This window comes from Citrus clementina, unplaced genomic scaffold (genome assembly GCF_000493195.1).
Source record: "Citrus clementina cultivar Clemenules unplaced genomic scaffold, Citrus_clementina_v1.0 scaffold_5, whole genome shotgun sequence".
Lineage (NCBI taxonomy): Eukaryota > Viridiplantae > Streptophyta > Magnoliopsida > Sapindales > Rutaceae > Citrus > Citrus x clementina.
In genome coordinates, this window is record NW_006262201.1 from 32,172,761 (window position 1) to 32,190,182 (window position 17,422).

General features: G+C 35.5%; 1 protein-coding gene across 1 annotated transcript; it reads left to right on the top strand.

The window, feature by feature from the left end:
* Positions 1-13,235: 13,235 nt before the first annotated feature.
* On the top strand, positions 13,236-16,689 carry LOC18040246 (cysteine-rich receptor-like protein kinase 10). Its single transcript, XM_024184354.1, has 7 exons — positions 13,236-14,043; positions 14,377-14,475; positions 14,567-14,769; positions 15,235-15,445; positions 15,656-15,893; positions 15,992-16,142; positions 16,378-16,689. The coding sequence occupies exons 1-7, from the start codon at positions 13,236-13,238 to the stop codon at positions 16,687-16,689; spliced, it is 2,022 nt and encodes a 673-aa protein (XP_024040122.1).
* The last annotated feature ends 733 nt before the right edge of the window (positions 16,690-17,422 follow it).

Genomic DNA, 17,422 nt, shown 5'->3' on the forward strand with positions numbered 1-17,422 from the left:
CTCGTGTCTGCATTTCTTAGCTTTCTGATAATTATGGCCAGGAACATGAGAGAAACAAAGCAAAACAAACGGAGTGAAAAGAAAAAGGAAAAGAACTAATGATATGATCAAATTAATCTTCCGCAAGATGAATATGAATTTGATCCTCGTGTTTCTCTCTATGCTAAGCTTTCTGATCAGCCTCGCAAGAGTATGTGGTGACCCTTCCTTCGTATGTCTTTCTTGCAGAGACGAAGGGGTGGCTTTAGGTATAGGCGAACAAGGTAGTTGCCTAAGGCCTCATATTTTAAGAAGGCTTCATATTTTTAGTATTTCTTTAATAATTCTCTAATTAATAAAAAATTTTAATATGTATTTTAAAAAATCAAAAAAGTTTATTAAATATCTATCTATTCTTAATTATCCTACAATTAAGAAATATTTTTGATAAAAAAAATCTATATTTGGAAACCTTAATTTTAAAGAAATATAATTAATAATATGATTTAACCATTAGTTCATGCATTATTAATATTTCCAAAAAATTATTTACCTTTTTAATTATTCAATGTTAAAATCTTGACTTTTAGTATTTCTTTTAATTTTTATTAAAAACCTTATAATCTCAAGAATTAGTAAATGAAAAAAATTTCTTGTTCTTTTCTCTACAAAGAAAATTATTATATTCATTGGTTCATTTAAATATAATTAGTTTCTTAAAATATAAAGTCCGTTTTTATTTTTGAACATCAATTTATCATTTCAAATTTTTATATTCTATCATTCTAAATATTCTATTTGAAAATAATATTATCTTTATTTATTTGTTTATTTGTTTTTAACGGTTTTAATGGAATACAAAAATATATCTTCTTGACTATTTTTTAGGTTCTATTTTTAAAATTTTTTATCTTTTTTTAATTATTGTTGAAATTCAAGAATAAAAGATGAAATAAATTTTGATCCTTTTTATATATCTTTGAGTATTGAAATTGTAAAATAAATAAAGGTCTCCTAAAAAAATTTCGCCTAAGGGCCCTTCGACCCTAAAGCCGGCCCCGCAGAGATGGAGTAAATTTTGCCAGAAACAGTGCTTACCAATCCAACCTCAATCTCCTGCTCTCTACTCTTCGCTCTGACGCTTCCCACAGCAGCAATGACAAATTCTCCGAAGGATTTTACAATGCTACCGCAGGCCAAGACCCTGAGAAGGTCTATGGTCTCTTTGTCTGCCGTAATGACCTCAGTACAGAAACCTACAAGGATTGTGTCAATTGCCTCAGCCCAAAACTCTTTGCCCAATCCAGTATTAGACAACATACATTGAACTTTCTCCAGTATAGTCCGGTTCATGTGTTCTGCCACCCCATTTTGTTGTGGTGTATCTCGAACAGTGAAGTGTCGCACAATACCCTTATCTTGGCATATTTGAAGAAATGAATCATTCTTGTACTCACCACCATTGTCTGAACGAAATCTTTTGACCTTTCGACCAGTCTGAGTCTCGACCATTTTCTTCCATTTCCTAAATATGCCCAAAACTTCATTCTTATTCTTCATCAAATACACTCACACTTTTCTTGAATAATCATCAACAAAAGTAACAAAATAGTGCATACCTCCCAAAGAAGCTGTTTTGGTAGGTCCCCACACATCACAGTGAACATAGTCCAGAATTTCTTTTATATTGTGAATTGCTGAACCAAACTTTATCCTTGTCTGCTTGCCCAGAGCACAATGTTCACAAAATTCTAATTTGCAAGAATTTGTACCTTTCAATAAGCCTTGCTTCGACAAAGTCTGCAAAGCTTTTTCACCAGCATGTCTCAAACGCATATGCCATAACTTGGTTACTTCTTTTCAAATGCATCTTTTCACCAGCATGTCTCAAATGCATCTTTTCCAGAAACTGTTGATGCTGATCCAATAACTGTACTTCCTTGGAAATAATACAAGTTATTTATTCTTGTGCCTTTCATCACCGTTAGTGCCCCAACTACTACCTTCAACAATCCATCTCTCAAAGTGATTGTGAACCCTTTAGATTCTAGGACTCCTAATGAGATGAGATTTTTGTTCAAGCTTGGTACATAGCGAACATCCCTCAAGACTTGGATTGAGCCATCATGATTCTTTAATTGGTTTGTACCTATTCCCATGGTTTTACAAGCATTGTCATTGCCCATAAAAACAACTCCACCGTCTAGCTCCTTAAAACTAAAAAAGCAGCCCTTGTTAGGACACATATGATAAGTACAACTTGAATCCAAAATCCACTCATCTGAGTGACATATCAATGTCATGCCAACCAGACTAAAGTCTGACTCCTCATCATTCTCTGCTACACATGCATCAGAAGTAGCCTTGCCCTTTTGTAACTTAGGACAATTCTTTTTCCAATGCCCTTTCTCGCGACAAAAAGCACACTCATCTTTGGCAGGCTTCCCTTTAGACTTGCTTCTTTTTCCAGGTTTGCAGCTTTGTGAACGACCTCTCGCTGTCAATGCTTCTGCTACTGCATCTTTATGATCTTTTCTGTCTTTTTTTCTGGTCTCAGAGTTGTACAATGCACTGCATACAGCATCGAATATGACACTGTCCTTCCTATTAAGCAAAGTAGTGGTGAGATGATCATATTCATCAGGAAGGGAATTCAACAACAGTGCCTTATCTTCATCTTCAAATTTTTCATCCAAATTTAGCAAATCTACTAATATTTTGTTGAATGAGTTCACATGGTCATTCATTGATATGCCAAGTGTATATGTGAAACGATAGAGTTTCTTCTTCATATAAAGCCTATTTTCAAGACTTTTCTTCATATACTTTTCTTCCAGTGTCTCCCACAATTTCTTTGCCGATGACAGAGCATTTCTGATCTTTAGCCAAATATAGGCGAATAGTTCCACATGCCTGTCTATTGATTTTTATCCACTCCTTGTCATCCATCATGTCAGGCTTTTCTTCAAGAGCAACGTTCAACTCTTACTGACATAAGACATCTAACACCTCACATTGCCACATACCAAAATTATTGATACCATCGAATTTCTCCACTTCAAACTTTGCATTAGTCACAGTAGTCCTTGCTGATGAAGACGACAACGATGCCTCTGCCATCCTTTTTATCTCAAATGATCAGTTTCTTCAACAACTATTTACACTTGAAAAAAAGCCTCTATGATGTTTATCTCGCGTGAATAAATGCACCAGGAAAGTTTCTAGGAGAATGAAGGGGTCACAACGGTCCCACTTAAAACCTAGACTCCTTAGGCTCTTATCGCCTTGTTGACAGAACTTTCCTAGACATGCAAAAATACACACTACTTACAATAGACTGCCTCCCAAGTATAAATGACCATCTCCATCGTATCAATGAACAGTATCGTATATGTGAACAATATCGTATCTGTGAACAGTTCCGTATACGTGAACAGTACCATATGCCCCAAACACGAACCTCCGGCTTTGATACCAATTGTTGCGGAAACGCGGGTTGAGCAATTACTAATACTGCGATTTCTGGAGAAATATAAATGTGGTGATAAACAAATGCAAAGAAAATATGACACAATAATTTACGTGGTTCGGCGTAATGCCTACGTTCACAGACAAAAACTGGAAGATAATTTTACTAATAATGAGACTTTACAAAAGTGGAAAAACTCTCAAAAAACCCAATACCCAATACCCAATACACCCAAATTTCTTTAGCACCTAAGGAATTTCTCTACCAAAACTCACATGGAAATCTCACAAATTTGGATGCCCTAACAAATGAGGAATTGCCTTCTATTTATAGGGAAAAATGGGGTGCACTATTGCACCAACCCCAACAAAATTGTCAACAAAAATTAGGCACCTACCTTAGGAATTTGTCTTCAAATTTGCCTCTCCAAAATTGAATGGATGCATGTGTATGCAAGTTGGTCAAATGATGTATTAGCCAAATTTGAATGCATGTATTTGAATTCCAATTTTAAATTTTTCAACAAGTTATCCTGTGTTATTAATGCTCGGAATTGAAACTTTCAAAATAAGGTAACACAAGACTATCACTCATTATAATCAGTGATTGTTTGAATATAAATAAAATAATAACTAAATCTCAGCTTATAAATATACTCATAATAGAATCTTATTAAAAGATTAGCACTAGATCTAAACTTCTCAAAATTAATCTCTCCAAGACAATCAGTTGTTACTGTAAGGACTAATAAAATAATTATTATATTGTTTATACTGAAATTTATGCTATTCATAGTTGCCCCTCCTCAACAAAATTCATGGCTAGCCTTCCTTGGATCTCTTAATACTAGGCATCTATGGTTCATTATGTCGCAATCGACAAATGTCTCGTAGCTCTTCTAACTTTCTGGACAGAGAGATTCTCCATTTACTTTTTCCACGAGAAGAAGGAAAATTAATTGGATGCTTGACATACCTTTACCGACTGCTCGAGTCAACATATCTTAATTGGATGCTTGACATGTTCTTAATGCACGAGAAGAAGGAAAATTAATTGGATGCTTGACTTCACCCTTAAACCCACGTCAACTCTACTCAAGTTATTATTATTAACTTTTTTGGTAAAAAAGTAAATTGGTTTGGCTGCGGTATTGAAAGTTTTGTTATTACTATTTTCTTTTTTAAAAGCTGTGAAATATATAATATATTTATATTATTAATTAGATAGTAACTCATCACATTAATTTGCAATCCACATACGTGTACAAGCATTTATCAAACACTTTACAATAAACTATTGAGGAACCAAATAGAGCCTTACAATGGTGCCAAGTGAGCCATCATGTCGGACGGATAAGCGCTGTTTCGGGACAATATTGTGTCGGAGCAATTATGATTAACTTTGTTGAAGACCTAGACAATTTTTCTTTCCTTCTCCATGAGGCTAATATTGTGCTTGTGACAAGTGTAATCATTCAGTTAGGTACGTAGAAAAATGTTGCAACGTTATAGGAAAGGAGAAAAAAGAGCAAAAGTAGTTCTCGGGTACCATGTTCGACGGATAGACTCTAAGATGCTTTAAAAAAACAACTTTAGATAGTATTGAGGCCATAAGGCCACCAAGGGGATTACATAGTATTGAGGCCACACATACACATATATAAATGCACGCGTGATAGAATATTATTTAAAGATTAGTGTCATTGGATCTAAATTTCTCAAAAGTACACACTCTATTGCTGGTATAATGGTTAATAAATAATGGTTAGGTTAAAATTTATAGTATTCATAGTTGTCCCTCCTCAACAAATTTCATGTCTCCATCCCAGCAGATGTAGCCTAAAACATTAGAAATACTAATATATATTCGGTAAAAATGCTAAAGTGGTGGACCCAAATGATAAGAACCTGCCATTTTACTACGCTCTGCTTAGTTTTTTGATGGAACCATTCGTATTAATGCTATGGGATCCATTGTTTGTAAAATGAGAAAAAAAAATAGATTCATCAATAGGTTACTGGCTGACTCGAAAATATTGTTACTAGGCCCTGTTTAGTTTGTGATGGAACAATTAGTATTAATGCTATGAGATCCATTGGTTTTAAAATGAGGAAAAAAAAATAGATTCATCAATAGGTCACAGGCTAACTCGAAAATATTGTTTACATTGCAGAGAAATTTATAGACACCTCCAAATATTTGGAATACAACGAGTCTAAATCCAACCCCAATTTTTATTTTCTTTTTTTTTCCAATGATATGTTTATATAAGTCAGGAAAGGCATATAAACAAAGTTAACTGGCCAGAAGATAATGGATAAATAATCTGTAAGTCTTTCAATGAGTGAATGGATATATTCCCGCCGGAACAAGCTCAAAAATTCATTCCTGACATCTACTGAAGGGAGTCTGTATAATCCTGAAAATTAATGACAGAAAAATAAAAAATAAAAACTTTACTTTGATTTCAGCAGCTTCTTGAGAGATATCATCTGCCCTCTCCTCTGAGGATCTGTAAAGAAGCTGTTGAAAAGTCAAAGAGTTTTGGTTGAAAAAGAAAAGTGAGCCACATGCATTGCTTTTGTTTTTCAAAGTCGGCACCAAAATGCAAGCTGTAAAATATTTGGCATTTGACAATCCTGCACCAAATGAAAAAAAATGGAAAAGTTAGCAAAATTTGTCAAATTGACAGAGATGAAGATTGACAAATTGCAGAGGGATTAGGTGGAATAGTGCAAGCTTGAAGCCTATAAATTGAAGCCATTTCTTCATTCTAAATTATCCTAAAATTGTTAAGCTTATAAGTTTCTAAGCTTTTGAGAGAAGTGAGAGAAGTGTATTTGGGGAATTTATCTTTCCTGCAGAGTGTGAGAGTACTGGGTATATTTGGGTTTCTGGGAAGTGAGATTCTTTACTCGAATATTTGTACTCTATTAATTATTAAATAAATAATTATTCTTAGTTGCCTCCGTGGATGTAGGTTTAATTACCGAACCACGTAATTCTTGTGTCCTTTATTTTTCTATAATTATTTGGTGCGCTTGATTCCGCATTTCGCACACAACAAGTGGTATCAGAGCCGACGGTTCATACTTGGGGGGATACCGTACTGTTCGCGTATACGGTACTGTTCACATACGGTACTATTCACGAATACGATGGAGACGGCCATTTGTACTTAGGAGACAGTCTATTGTAAGTAGTGTGTATTTTTGCATGTCTAGGAAAGTTCTGTCAACAAAGGCGATAAGAGTCTAAGGATTTTGGTTTTTAATTAGGACCAAGTTCCCGTCCAGTCTCCTGGGAACTTTCCTGGTGCATTTATTCACACGAAATTAACATCATAGAGACTGTTTTTCAAGTGGAAATAGTTCGTTGAGAAAATGGTAGAAGGTGAAACTTCCAGAATTGGGGAGAGATCTACCGAGACTATTTCAGGAGACACTTCAGGTGGGAGGCGAGATTTGTCAAATCGCTATTCAGCACCTGTTATAAGAGGCCAGAAAATCGATGTTGAAAAGTTTGATGGGAAAATCAACTTCGGCATGTGGAGGCGCGAAGTTATGGATGTCCTTATTCAAATCGATCTTGATGTTGTTCTGAAAAATAAAAGACACTTGTATGATGAAGAAATTTGGGATCGTATGAACGAGAAAGCCTATGGTCAGATCAGATCTTGTTTGACCAAGGAGGTAAATTACTTGGTGAAAGATGAGGAGTGTACGATGACTTTGTGGTGTACATTGGAGGAGAAGTACCTGGTGAAAAGTCCTGAAAATCGCCTTCATGCAATGAGCCAAGTATATGATTTTCGAATGAAGCCTGGGGTGTCAATGCACGATCATGTCTCAAGATTTGAAAAGTTAGTTGCTGATTTGAAGAATCTTGATGAAGATATTAAGGATGAAGTCAAGACTATGATTCTGTTACACTCACTACCAGAGGAATATAGCCATTTTGTGACTACTTTGATATATGGGAAGAGTGTGATCGTCTTTAAAGATGTTTGCACAACATTGACTAGCTTAGAGATTCAAAATAATGATAAAAATTCTGAAAGAGCATCGTCTGAAGCTTTGGTGAGCAGAGATTGGGCGATGGAGAAACAGAAGAAGCGTGGTGGAAAGAATTCTCGATCCAAATCGATAAGTAGAAATATAGCTCGAGACGAGTGTGCCTTTTGTCATGAAAAGGGTCATTGGAGGAAAGATTGTCCAAAGGCTCAAAAAAGAGATGGGAAGAAACCAGCAGCAGCAAACATGGCATGGAAAGATGAAGACTCTGATTATTCACTAAGTATTACTCCTGGAGCATACGTGGCTAGTTCGAGCGAGTGGATACTTGATACTGGAGTAACCTATCATTTGTGTCCTATTAAGGAATGGTTTACAGATTTTCGTAATCTAGAATCCGGTGCAGTTGTGATGGGGAATGATCAACCTTGTCGCACAATGGGGATAGGAACAATTCGACTCAAAATGTTTTATGGAATGATCAGAGAACTCAAAGAGGTTAGATTTGTTCCAGCTTTAAAGAAAAATCTAATTTCTGTGGGTGCTTTGGAAGTTAAAGGTTACAAGGTTACCATGGAAGATGGTATAATGAAGTTTACACATGGGGCTATGGTGATTCTGCAAGGGGTTCGACGTCACAATCTGTACTATTTGAAGGGAGGTACAATTGATGAAGCAAATGTTGTTGAAGCGCACAGTGACACCACCAAGTTATGACATGTACAACTGGGACATGCTGGAGAGAAGTCTTTGCAAACTCTGATGAGACATAGACTCTTAAAAGGTACCAAAACCTGTAAATTAAATTTCTGTGAGCATTGTGTAGTAGGCAAGAAAACAAGGGTTAAGTTTGGTACAGCTAATCACGATACTCGTGAGATCCTTAAATATGTTCATAGTGATGTATGGAGACCAACCAAGACTGCATCAATTGGTGGAAGCCATTATTTTGTTACATTTGTTAATGATTTCTCTAGACGTGTGTGGGTGTACAACATGCGAGTAAAGGATGAGGTTCTAGAGATTTTCGTGAAATGGAAGAAATTGGTGGAGACTCAAACTAGCAGAAAGATCAAAGTATTACGATATGATAATGGGGGTGAATATACTTCTGATCCATTCTTGCAAGTATGCCAGAACGAGGGTATTAAAAAATATTTCACGGTAAGACATACTCCGCAACATTGTTAATAGCCCTTTTCCCTTTTGGTAACTTTATAAGTTCCCAAGTCTGGTTTTGATCGAGAGATTTCATCTCTTCCTCCATGACTAACTTTCATTGATCACTTTCACTGTTGCGTAATGCTTCACCGAAAGTGTTGGGGATGTCATCATCAATAACTGGAAGTAAGGATCTCTGAATCAAACAACTCCTCGATACAAGGCAAGGCTCGTGGCAAAAGGTTTTGCTCAAAAGGAAGGTATTGACTACAATGAAGTTTTCTCTCCAGTTGTAAAACATACTTCCATTCGTATTGTACTTGCCTAAGTTGCAGAATATGAGTTAAAGTTGGCTCAATTGGATGTTAAGACGGCGTTCTTACATGGAGATTTAGAGGAGGAAATCTATATGATTCAGCCTTGTGGTTTCAGAGTTGCTGGAAAGGAGAATCATGTGTATAAGTTGATTAAATCTTTGTACGGACTGAAGCAATCGCCAAGGCAGTGGTACAAAAGATTTGATCAATTTATACAAGGGCAGAAATTCACCACAAGTGAACACGATCATTGTGTTTACTTTAGAAGACTACTAGATGGAGCTTTCATCTATTTGTTACTCTATGTCGACGATATGCTTATAGCATCGAAGAATAGAGATGAGATCGAAAGATTAAAAAAGCAGCTGGCTTCTGAGTTCGAGATGAAAGACTTGGGTGATGCACAGAAAATACTTGGGATGGAGATTCGTAGAGACAAGAACAATGGGAGTGTATGGTTGACTCAAAAGTCTTATTTGAAGAAAGTGCTAGAAAGATTCGGTATGGATGACAAAACTAAACCGGTATGTACACCTCTAGCTCCTCATTTCAAATTAAGCTCTTCTTCATGTCCTAGATCTCAAGAGGAGCGCGATTACATGGCTCGTGTTCCATATGCTAGTGCTGTGGGTAGTCTTATGTATGCTATGGTATGCACAAGACCCAATATATCTCAAGCAGTGAGCATGGTTAGTAGATACATGTACAATCCGGGTAAAAATCACTGGCTTGTGGTAAAGTGGATTCTCCGATATCTGTATGGGACAATTGATGTTGGGTTATTGTTCAAGAAGGATTGTGGTCAACAATGTGTTGGGTATTGTGATTCTGATTTCGCCGGAGACCTAGATAAGCGAAGATCAACAACGGGTTATGTATTCACATTAGGTGGAGGTACGATTAGCTGGAGGTCGATTCTACAATCGACAATTGCTCTGTCCACTACGGAAGCAGAGTACATGGCAGCAACTGAAGCTGTAAAGGAAGCTATCTGGTTGAAAGGCTTGTTAGGTGATTTGGGAGTAATCCAAGAGAACATTGCGGTCTTTTGTGATAACCAAAGTGCGATATTCCTCGCGAAGAATCAAACATATCACGCTCGGACGAAGCACATAGATGTGAAATATCATTATGTGAGGGAGATTATCGAGGGTGGTGATGTATTGTTGAAGAAGATCGGTACAAAAGATAATCCATCAGATATGTTGACGAAGGTAGTTTCTAGAGTTAAGTTTCAACATTACTTGAAATTAATTCAAATCCTTTGATTGTGTTAAGTTATGTCCTTGGGGAACTTTGAACTACGTTGGCTTGATCCCAAATTTTGGGTACGTAGGCAGTCACAGAGATGCAGCCACTTTGGGGATGATGATTGGTTGGTAGTCGGCTCAGATTTGGACAAATCTTCACCGAGGTGGAGAATTGTTGAAAAGTCAAAGAGTTTTAGTTGAAAAAGAAAAGTGAGCCACATGCATTGCTTTTTTTTTTCAAAGTCGGCACCAAAATGCAAGCTATAAAATATTTGGCATTTGACAATCCTGCACCAAATGAAGAAAAATGGAAAAGTTAGCAAAATTTGTCAAATTGACAAAGATGAAGATTGACTAATTGCAGAGGGATTAGGTGGAATAGTGCAAACTTGAAGCCTATAAATTGAAGCCATTTCTTCATTCTAAATTGTCCCAAAATTGTTAAGCTTATAAGTTTCTAAGCTTTTGAGAGAAGTGAGAGAAGTGTGTCTGGGGAATTTATCTTTCCTGCAGAGTGTGAGAGTACTGTGTGTATTTGGGTTTCTGGGAAGTGAGATTCGTTACTCAAATATTTGTACTCTATTAATTGTTAAATAAACAAGTATTCCTTCTTGCCTCCGTGGATGTAGGTTTAATTATCGAACCACGTAATTCTTGTGTCCTTTATTTTTCTATAATTATTTGGTGCCCTTGATTCTGCATTCCGCGAACAACAAAAACTTCAAACTCAATCATTCGACGAACGTTTGCTTGCAGTGATGTGCAATCCTGGTTGGATGCTTGGAGCATATCATAAACAATTGTGCCACCAAGAACAGAGCCAAAACGCAGAGTTTTCTGCTGTCGAACTCTGTGATTTCATTGGACAAGTCCTCACTTGGTTAAAGTCTTTGAACTGTTTTATTGTCAACTTAAAGTCAATTATTTAAATTACAACAAAGATAAAACAAGAGAAAAGTACATAAAATAGTATTATCCATCCCAAATTTTTCTTCTCAAAAAACTATTTAAAATGATACAGCATTTCATTAATTGATTGGTGAAATAATACAATTAATTCACTTAGATTTTGTAAAGACTTATCAAACACTTAATGAATAACATATCATTTGAGATAAAATTTGAAATAAAAAAAATTAATTTTTTTTCCTTTTTTTCTTATTTTTTAACTAGAATTGTTTAATTTTACTGAATTGTGGATACAAGTTATGAGCGAGCTGTCGGAGGCTAAACAGGAAATAGAAAATCTAGCCGAGAGCTCAACAGATTTTACCGAAACGATTATGATCTAAGCTCACAGAATTAAGGTTATGTAACAAAGGAAAGAGATATTCGTGACTGAAAGCAATCAGCGAGAAAATAGAATGACTGGGATTCCTAAGGTTATTTCCATTACTTTCAAACAAACAGTCAAGTAAAACTTTGCTTTTTGGTTTTTGATTTGGATGCTGATTCAGCTATTGTAATAATTTCCTTAGCAGTTTCTGGGCATTTTCATATCGAACTCGAGAAAAGTACGTTGATGTATTGTGTAGCGTGTAATGCTCTTCTAAAATTATCGGGCACTGTTGCCTGATGGAATAAAATTCCCAACAACCTCAACTTGCCACGATTACTAACAAAAGGACCACTATTTCTTATGGAATGACTAAAATTTCCCCCTTTTTTCATCTAATTAATACATCCCTTCTATTTAGTTTTTATCACTTCTATAAATATTCAAATATTGTAGCCACTCAAAATTGAATTTGGATTTAGTACTGATTTTTTAGAAAATTGTAGCGTATAGTTATTGGATACAAATATATAGTTAATTAGATCTGATTTATATATACTAATATAAATGCACGTGTCATAGAATATTATTTAAATATTAGTGTTGGATCCAAATTCCTTAAAAGTAGTCTCTCTAACACATTCTATTGTTACTAATTTACTATAATGATTAATAAAAAAATAATTATGTTAAAAATTTATATTAGTCATAGTTGTCCCTCCTTAACTTGGGTGGGCAAAAAAGTCCGGGCCAGCCTGGCCTTCACACATGAGGGCCTGGACAAGGGCTCAAGAAAAAAAATCCGATCTAGGTCCAGGCCTACTATTTTAAAAAAAAAAATGTATAATTAGAATAATATAATTAAAATTGAAAAGTAACATAAAAATAAAAATAAAAACTTAAATTCTTAATTTATAAATTAATGATTATTCAAAAAAGTAAAAATTATGATACTAGACTCTCTCTTATGTGTTAATTAATTAAGAAAATGTTTGAATTAAGAAATTCAATATTAAAAGAAATTAAATTTCTAAGCTTTTATTTATTTTATTTATTAATTTACTTTGAAATATTTATTTTCTTTAATTTATTTATAATTATAATAATTTATTGATCATTAATTTATTTTAATTTTATAATAATTTAAAAAAATTTAAAAAATAAATAAAACCCGAGCTCGACCCAAGTCGGCTTTCGCCATCTCTCTCAACAAATTTATTATCTCCGTCTACAAGACTACAACAAATGCAGTTTAAGACTGTAGAAAAATTAATGTCGGTCGGCCATAACATCTTACTCTGTTAAGGTGGTGCACCCAAACAGATAAGAACATGTCATATATTTTGCTGGGCCTGCTTGGTTTTGTGATGGAACCATCCGTTTTAATGCTACGCTTTTTATTGGTTTTAAAATAAAAAATAAGTCAGATCCCTTCAAATTTGCCAAATGGTTAGTTCTTATTTGTGGGTTCCACCAGCTTCAAGTCTGCCAAATTAGTACTCTTGTAAGTTTTTTTCTACTTATGTCCCAATTGATATGGAAAATAGCTCTTCCAACTCCACGAGCCCGCGGAAACTTTCCACAATCATTATTGACTTTTGAACATCGGAGTCTCCTTCGCGCGCACCTTCATCCTCGTGTCAAACATTTATTAGCTATCTGATAATTATGGCTACGAATACGAAAGAAACAAAACAAAACAAGCGGAGTAGAAAGAAAAAGGAAAAGAACTGATGATATAATCAAATTAATCAATTAATCTCCCGCAAGATGAATATGAATATGATCCTCGTGTTTCTCTCTGTGTTAAGTTTTCTAATCAGTCTCCCAAGAGCATATGGTAACCCTTGGCGCATGGGTTATTATTGCAGCGACGGAATGAATTTCACCAGCAACAGCACATACCAATCAAACCTTAAGCTCCTCCTCTCTACTCTTCGATCTAGCGCTACCCACGGCAGCAGCGACAAATTCTCCGATGGATTTTACAACGCTACCGCAGGCCAAGACCCTGACAAGGTCTACGGTCTCTTTCTCTGCCGTGGTGATGTCAGTAGAGAAACCTGCCAAGATTGTGTCAATTTTGCTATATCAGAGCTATCCAAATTCTGTCCCGTGCAAAAGATAGCCGTAATATGGTACCAAGAGTGCCTTTTACATTATTCGAACTATTCTTTCCTTTCAACCGTGGACACCTCGGCAGTTGTTTTGGTGCCGAAACCACAAGATTCCCCAAATCGGTCATTTGACGGGGGAGTGTCGAATTTGATGAACGAAGCTTTAAGTCGGGCTCTGAGGACCCCCAAAATGTTCGGGACAGCAAAGAAAGATTATTCAGACTCTCCAACGCTGTACGGCCTCGCTCAGTGCACGCAGGACCTGTCACCAGATCAGTGTCGTAGTTGTCTTGGAGAGGCTATTTCAAAGCTGGCTGGGTGCTGCAGCATTAGGCAAGGAGGACAAGTGCTGTATCCAAGTTGTATCACCCGATATGAGCTGTCCCAATTTTATAATGATACGTTGATCGCTTCACCGACACCGGCGCCCCCATCTCCTGGTTCTGAAAGAAGCTCTAAAGGTAAACTAATTTCGAATTTCATTCTTAACTTTATGAATTAACATCAAATTTAATAGCTATCCTTTAAGTTAAGTTCATTTTGTTAAAATTATTCGAACTTTTTGTGAGAACGTAATACTATCCCTCATTAAACCTCTTGTTTTCATGCAAAATACCAACAGAACTCGGTATCTCCTTGATAAAAGAGCAATCTATTTATTCATTTTTGTGTATTTTTACTAATGTGTATAAGACATTTTTCACATGAGTTTGTGCCTATAACATTACTTATTTTAGTTAGTTCAAACGAATAAAATAAAATAATATAATATATATGGTTCTGGTATCTCGTAGGCAGAGGAACGAAAGCAATATGGATTGCAATTGGCACAACTATACCTCTATTCATATTGTTGGTTTCTGTCGTTTGGCGCAGGAGGAGAACAAATAAAAGTAATAATGAATTTCTTTCGCGACTTCGAAGGTTGTTTCATTTTTTCACAAATACTAGGAAAAAAAAATAATAAATTGATGTGTCTTGCAGAGAAGAAAGCAATAAATCAACAAGAACTTTATACGAGAGAAGGTAGAACCGGGGACGACTCATATGATATTTTAGGAGGAGAAACGCACGGGGATTCTCATCAAGAGCTCCCAATCTTCCCGTTAAGTCTAGCACTCGAGGCTACAAGACATTTCTCTGATGAAAATAAGCTTGGAGAAGGTGGTTTCGGCTCTGTGTACAAGGTACTTGGCTTTAATTTATTTAAGCAATTAAACCACTTATGCCATGAGTGTCAGAGTGTGTCATCTAGCTCAAGGCCCTGTGCTTAATTTCCGTGTTGTTATCCTTATATTGGCTTAATTTTAGGTTTGTTGCTGGTTTATTAACCCAAAGCACCTTCCGCTTAACAACTGATTTTTAAGACACAGTTCTACCTTGTGAGTTCATAACAATCGGTTGTCAGAGCAAGGGCTTCAAGTTGGGAAAAAATCTTCTCCATTCTCCATGCATGCAACCCTTTTATTATATGTGTATTTCACAAACAATCATGAATATATATATATATATATATATATCCCTTTCAGGAAAAAAAAATAGTATATTGATCAAACGTAAATTCTGATATGGAAATGATTGATCAAATGTAACTCGAACAGGGGATTTAGAATTTTGTTTTATACATTGTAACAATAGAAATTTGTGTCCAGGGTATATTAGCGGGTGGGAAGGAAATTGCAGTAAAAAGGCTCTCAGGATCATCCGGCCAAGGGCTACAAGAGTTCAAGAATGAAGTTACTTTAATCGCCAAATTACAACACAAAAATCTTGTGAGACTATTGGGATGCTGTTTAGATGGAAATGAACTGCTGCTCATCTATGAATATATGCCCAACAAAAGCCTTGATGTCTTCCTTTTCGGTTCGCCTCTTAAAACTTTCTAGCTCTAGTTCAGTCTTGATTACATTTAATTTCCCTTGCTGCCGGTAGCAAAGTTCCAGGATGAGATCAATCAATATGAAATCAAACTTCCATGAATCAACAACTTTTTCTATTTCTTCTCCCTTAGAAATAAAGCATGACAAACTAAGTGATCAAGTGCGTAATTCAATTTTTTTTCTTGGTTTTCAGATTCAACTAGGCGTGCACAATTGGATTGGAAAAGACGCATTAGCATCATTAATGGAATTGCACGAGGCCTTTTGTACTTGCACGAGGATTCTCGGCTGAAAGTTATTCATCGAGATCTTAAACCAAGTAATGTCTTGCTAGATCATGAGATGAACCCAAAAATATCAGACTTCGGAATGGCAAGAATCTTTGGTGGCAATCAAAATGAATCTAATACCAGTAAAGTTGTTGGAACATAGTAAGTACAAACCTATTATACCATATACATGTATTGAGAATTTATCTAAAATAATGTGTGTTGATTGACTTAATTTATTTGACATTTATTTCCAACAGTGGATATATGGCGCCCGAATATGCACTGGAAGGAATAATTTCACTAAAATCGGATGTTTTTAGTTTCGGAGTTCTTCTTTTGGAGATCATAAGTGGAAAAAAGAATAGTGGATTTTATCTTTCCGAACACGGTCAAAGCCTACTTACTTATGTATGTGATCATTTTGTTTTATTTAATTATAGCATGATTGGTAACTAAATCTACTCTCTGGCCTACTTGTGGATTTCAAACATCAAATCTCTTATTTTAACTCTTAAAGATTTTACTAACTGAACTATTGATACTTGAGACCATGCATGTATGCAACTATATTTATCACTCATTTGGAAGAATGATTTCTCCATGATTAAAGGTCGGATGCTAATCTTTGTTCACAACATTTCAGACATGGAAATTATGGTGTAAAGGAGAAGCTCTAGAGCTGATGGATCCAGTACTCAAGCAGTCATGCGTGGCCGCTGAACTTCTGAAATTTATACATATTGGATTATTGTGCGTTCAGGAAGACCCAGCCGACAGACCTAACATGTCATCTGTGGCTGTAATGTTGGCGAGTGATACAGTACCACTTCCTCAACCATCCCAACCTGCGTTTTCTGCTGGCCGAAGTATTGCTAGGTCTGGTCAATCCTCATCATCAGATTCTAAAATTTGCTCCGTTAATGAGGTTACTCTTTCAGACGTGTCTCCTCGTTAACAATTTTCTGTCGTTCGAAAATCAAAACACAGGTTATTTCATGGACCATAATATGTCTTAGAAACTCTCTACAAATTTCTGTGCGTGCAAAGTGCCAGAGTTATCCCAAAATTTGTCACCCTTTGTCAAATCAATAATAAAAACACTTGTTATTATTGCATGCTGAAATATTTTGATTTGAGTTACGCCCCTCAAGCTCGGTTAGCTGTGAATACATTTTCATTGGTTATCGCTCAAGTTCTAGTAATAATAGAGTTGGTGTTTTATAAATGAGGTTTTTTATCCCCATCAAGTCTTTAAAAAAGAAAAAAAAAACAGAGTTATTTCTATGTTAAATCTATTCAGATTCTATTTCCAGCAAATGTATAGCATTTTCTCAGTACTTGGTGTTTTGCAATCTCTGGGGAAAAAAAAAAACAATTTCAACGACAATAGGGAATAAATTAAATGCTCAACTCCAATGAATGAAATTAAATACTCAACTCCAATAAATCAATAGTACAAATACAAAATGAGAAAATAACATTCATATCAAGATCAATCTGTGAATCTCCTCTTCATTATTTTGAGAAGGGAAGAATTGTTGGGATTATGTGCTTTTTTAAAGCATATTAATTTATTTTCTGATTAATAAAATATTTGAGATATTTTCAATTGCATAAATATATTGAAAAAGTTTCGTTTACTCATATTTTATGTATTTATGTGATCATTATATGGATTCACAGAAAAC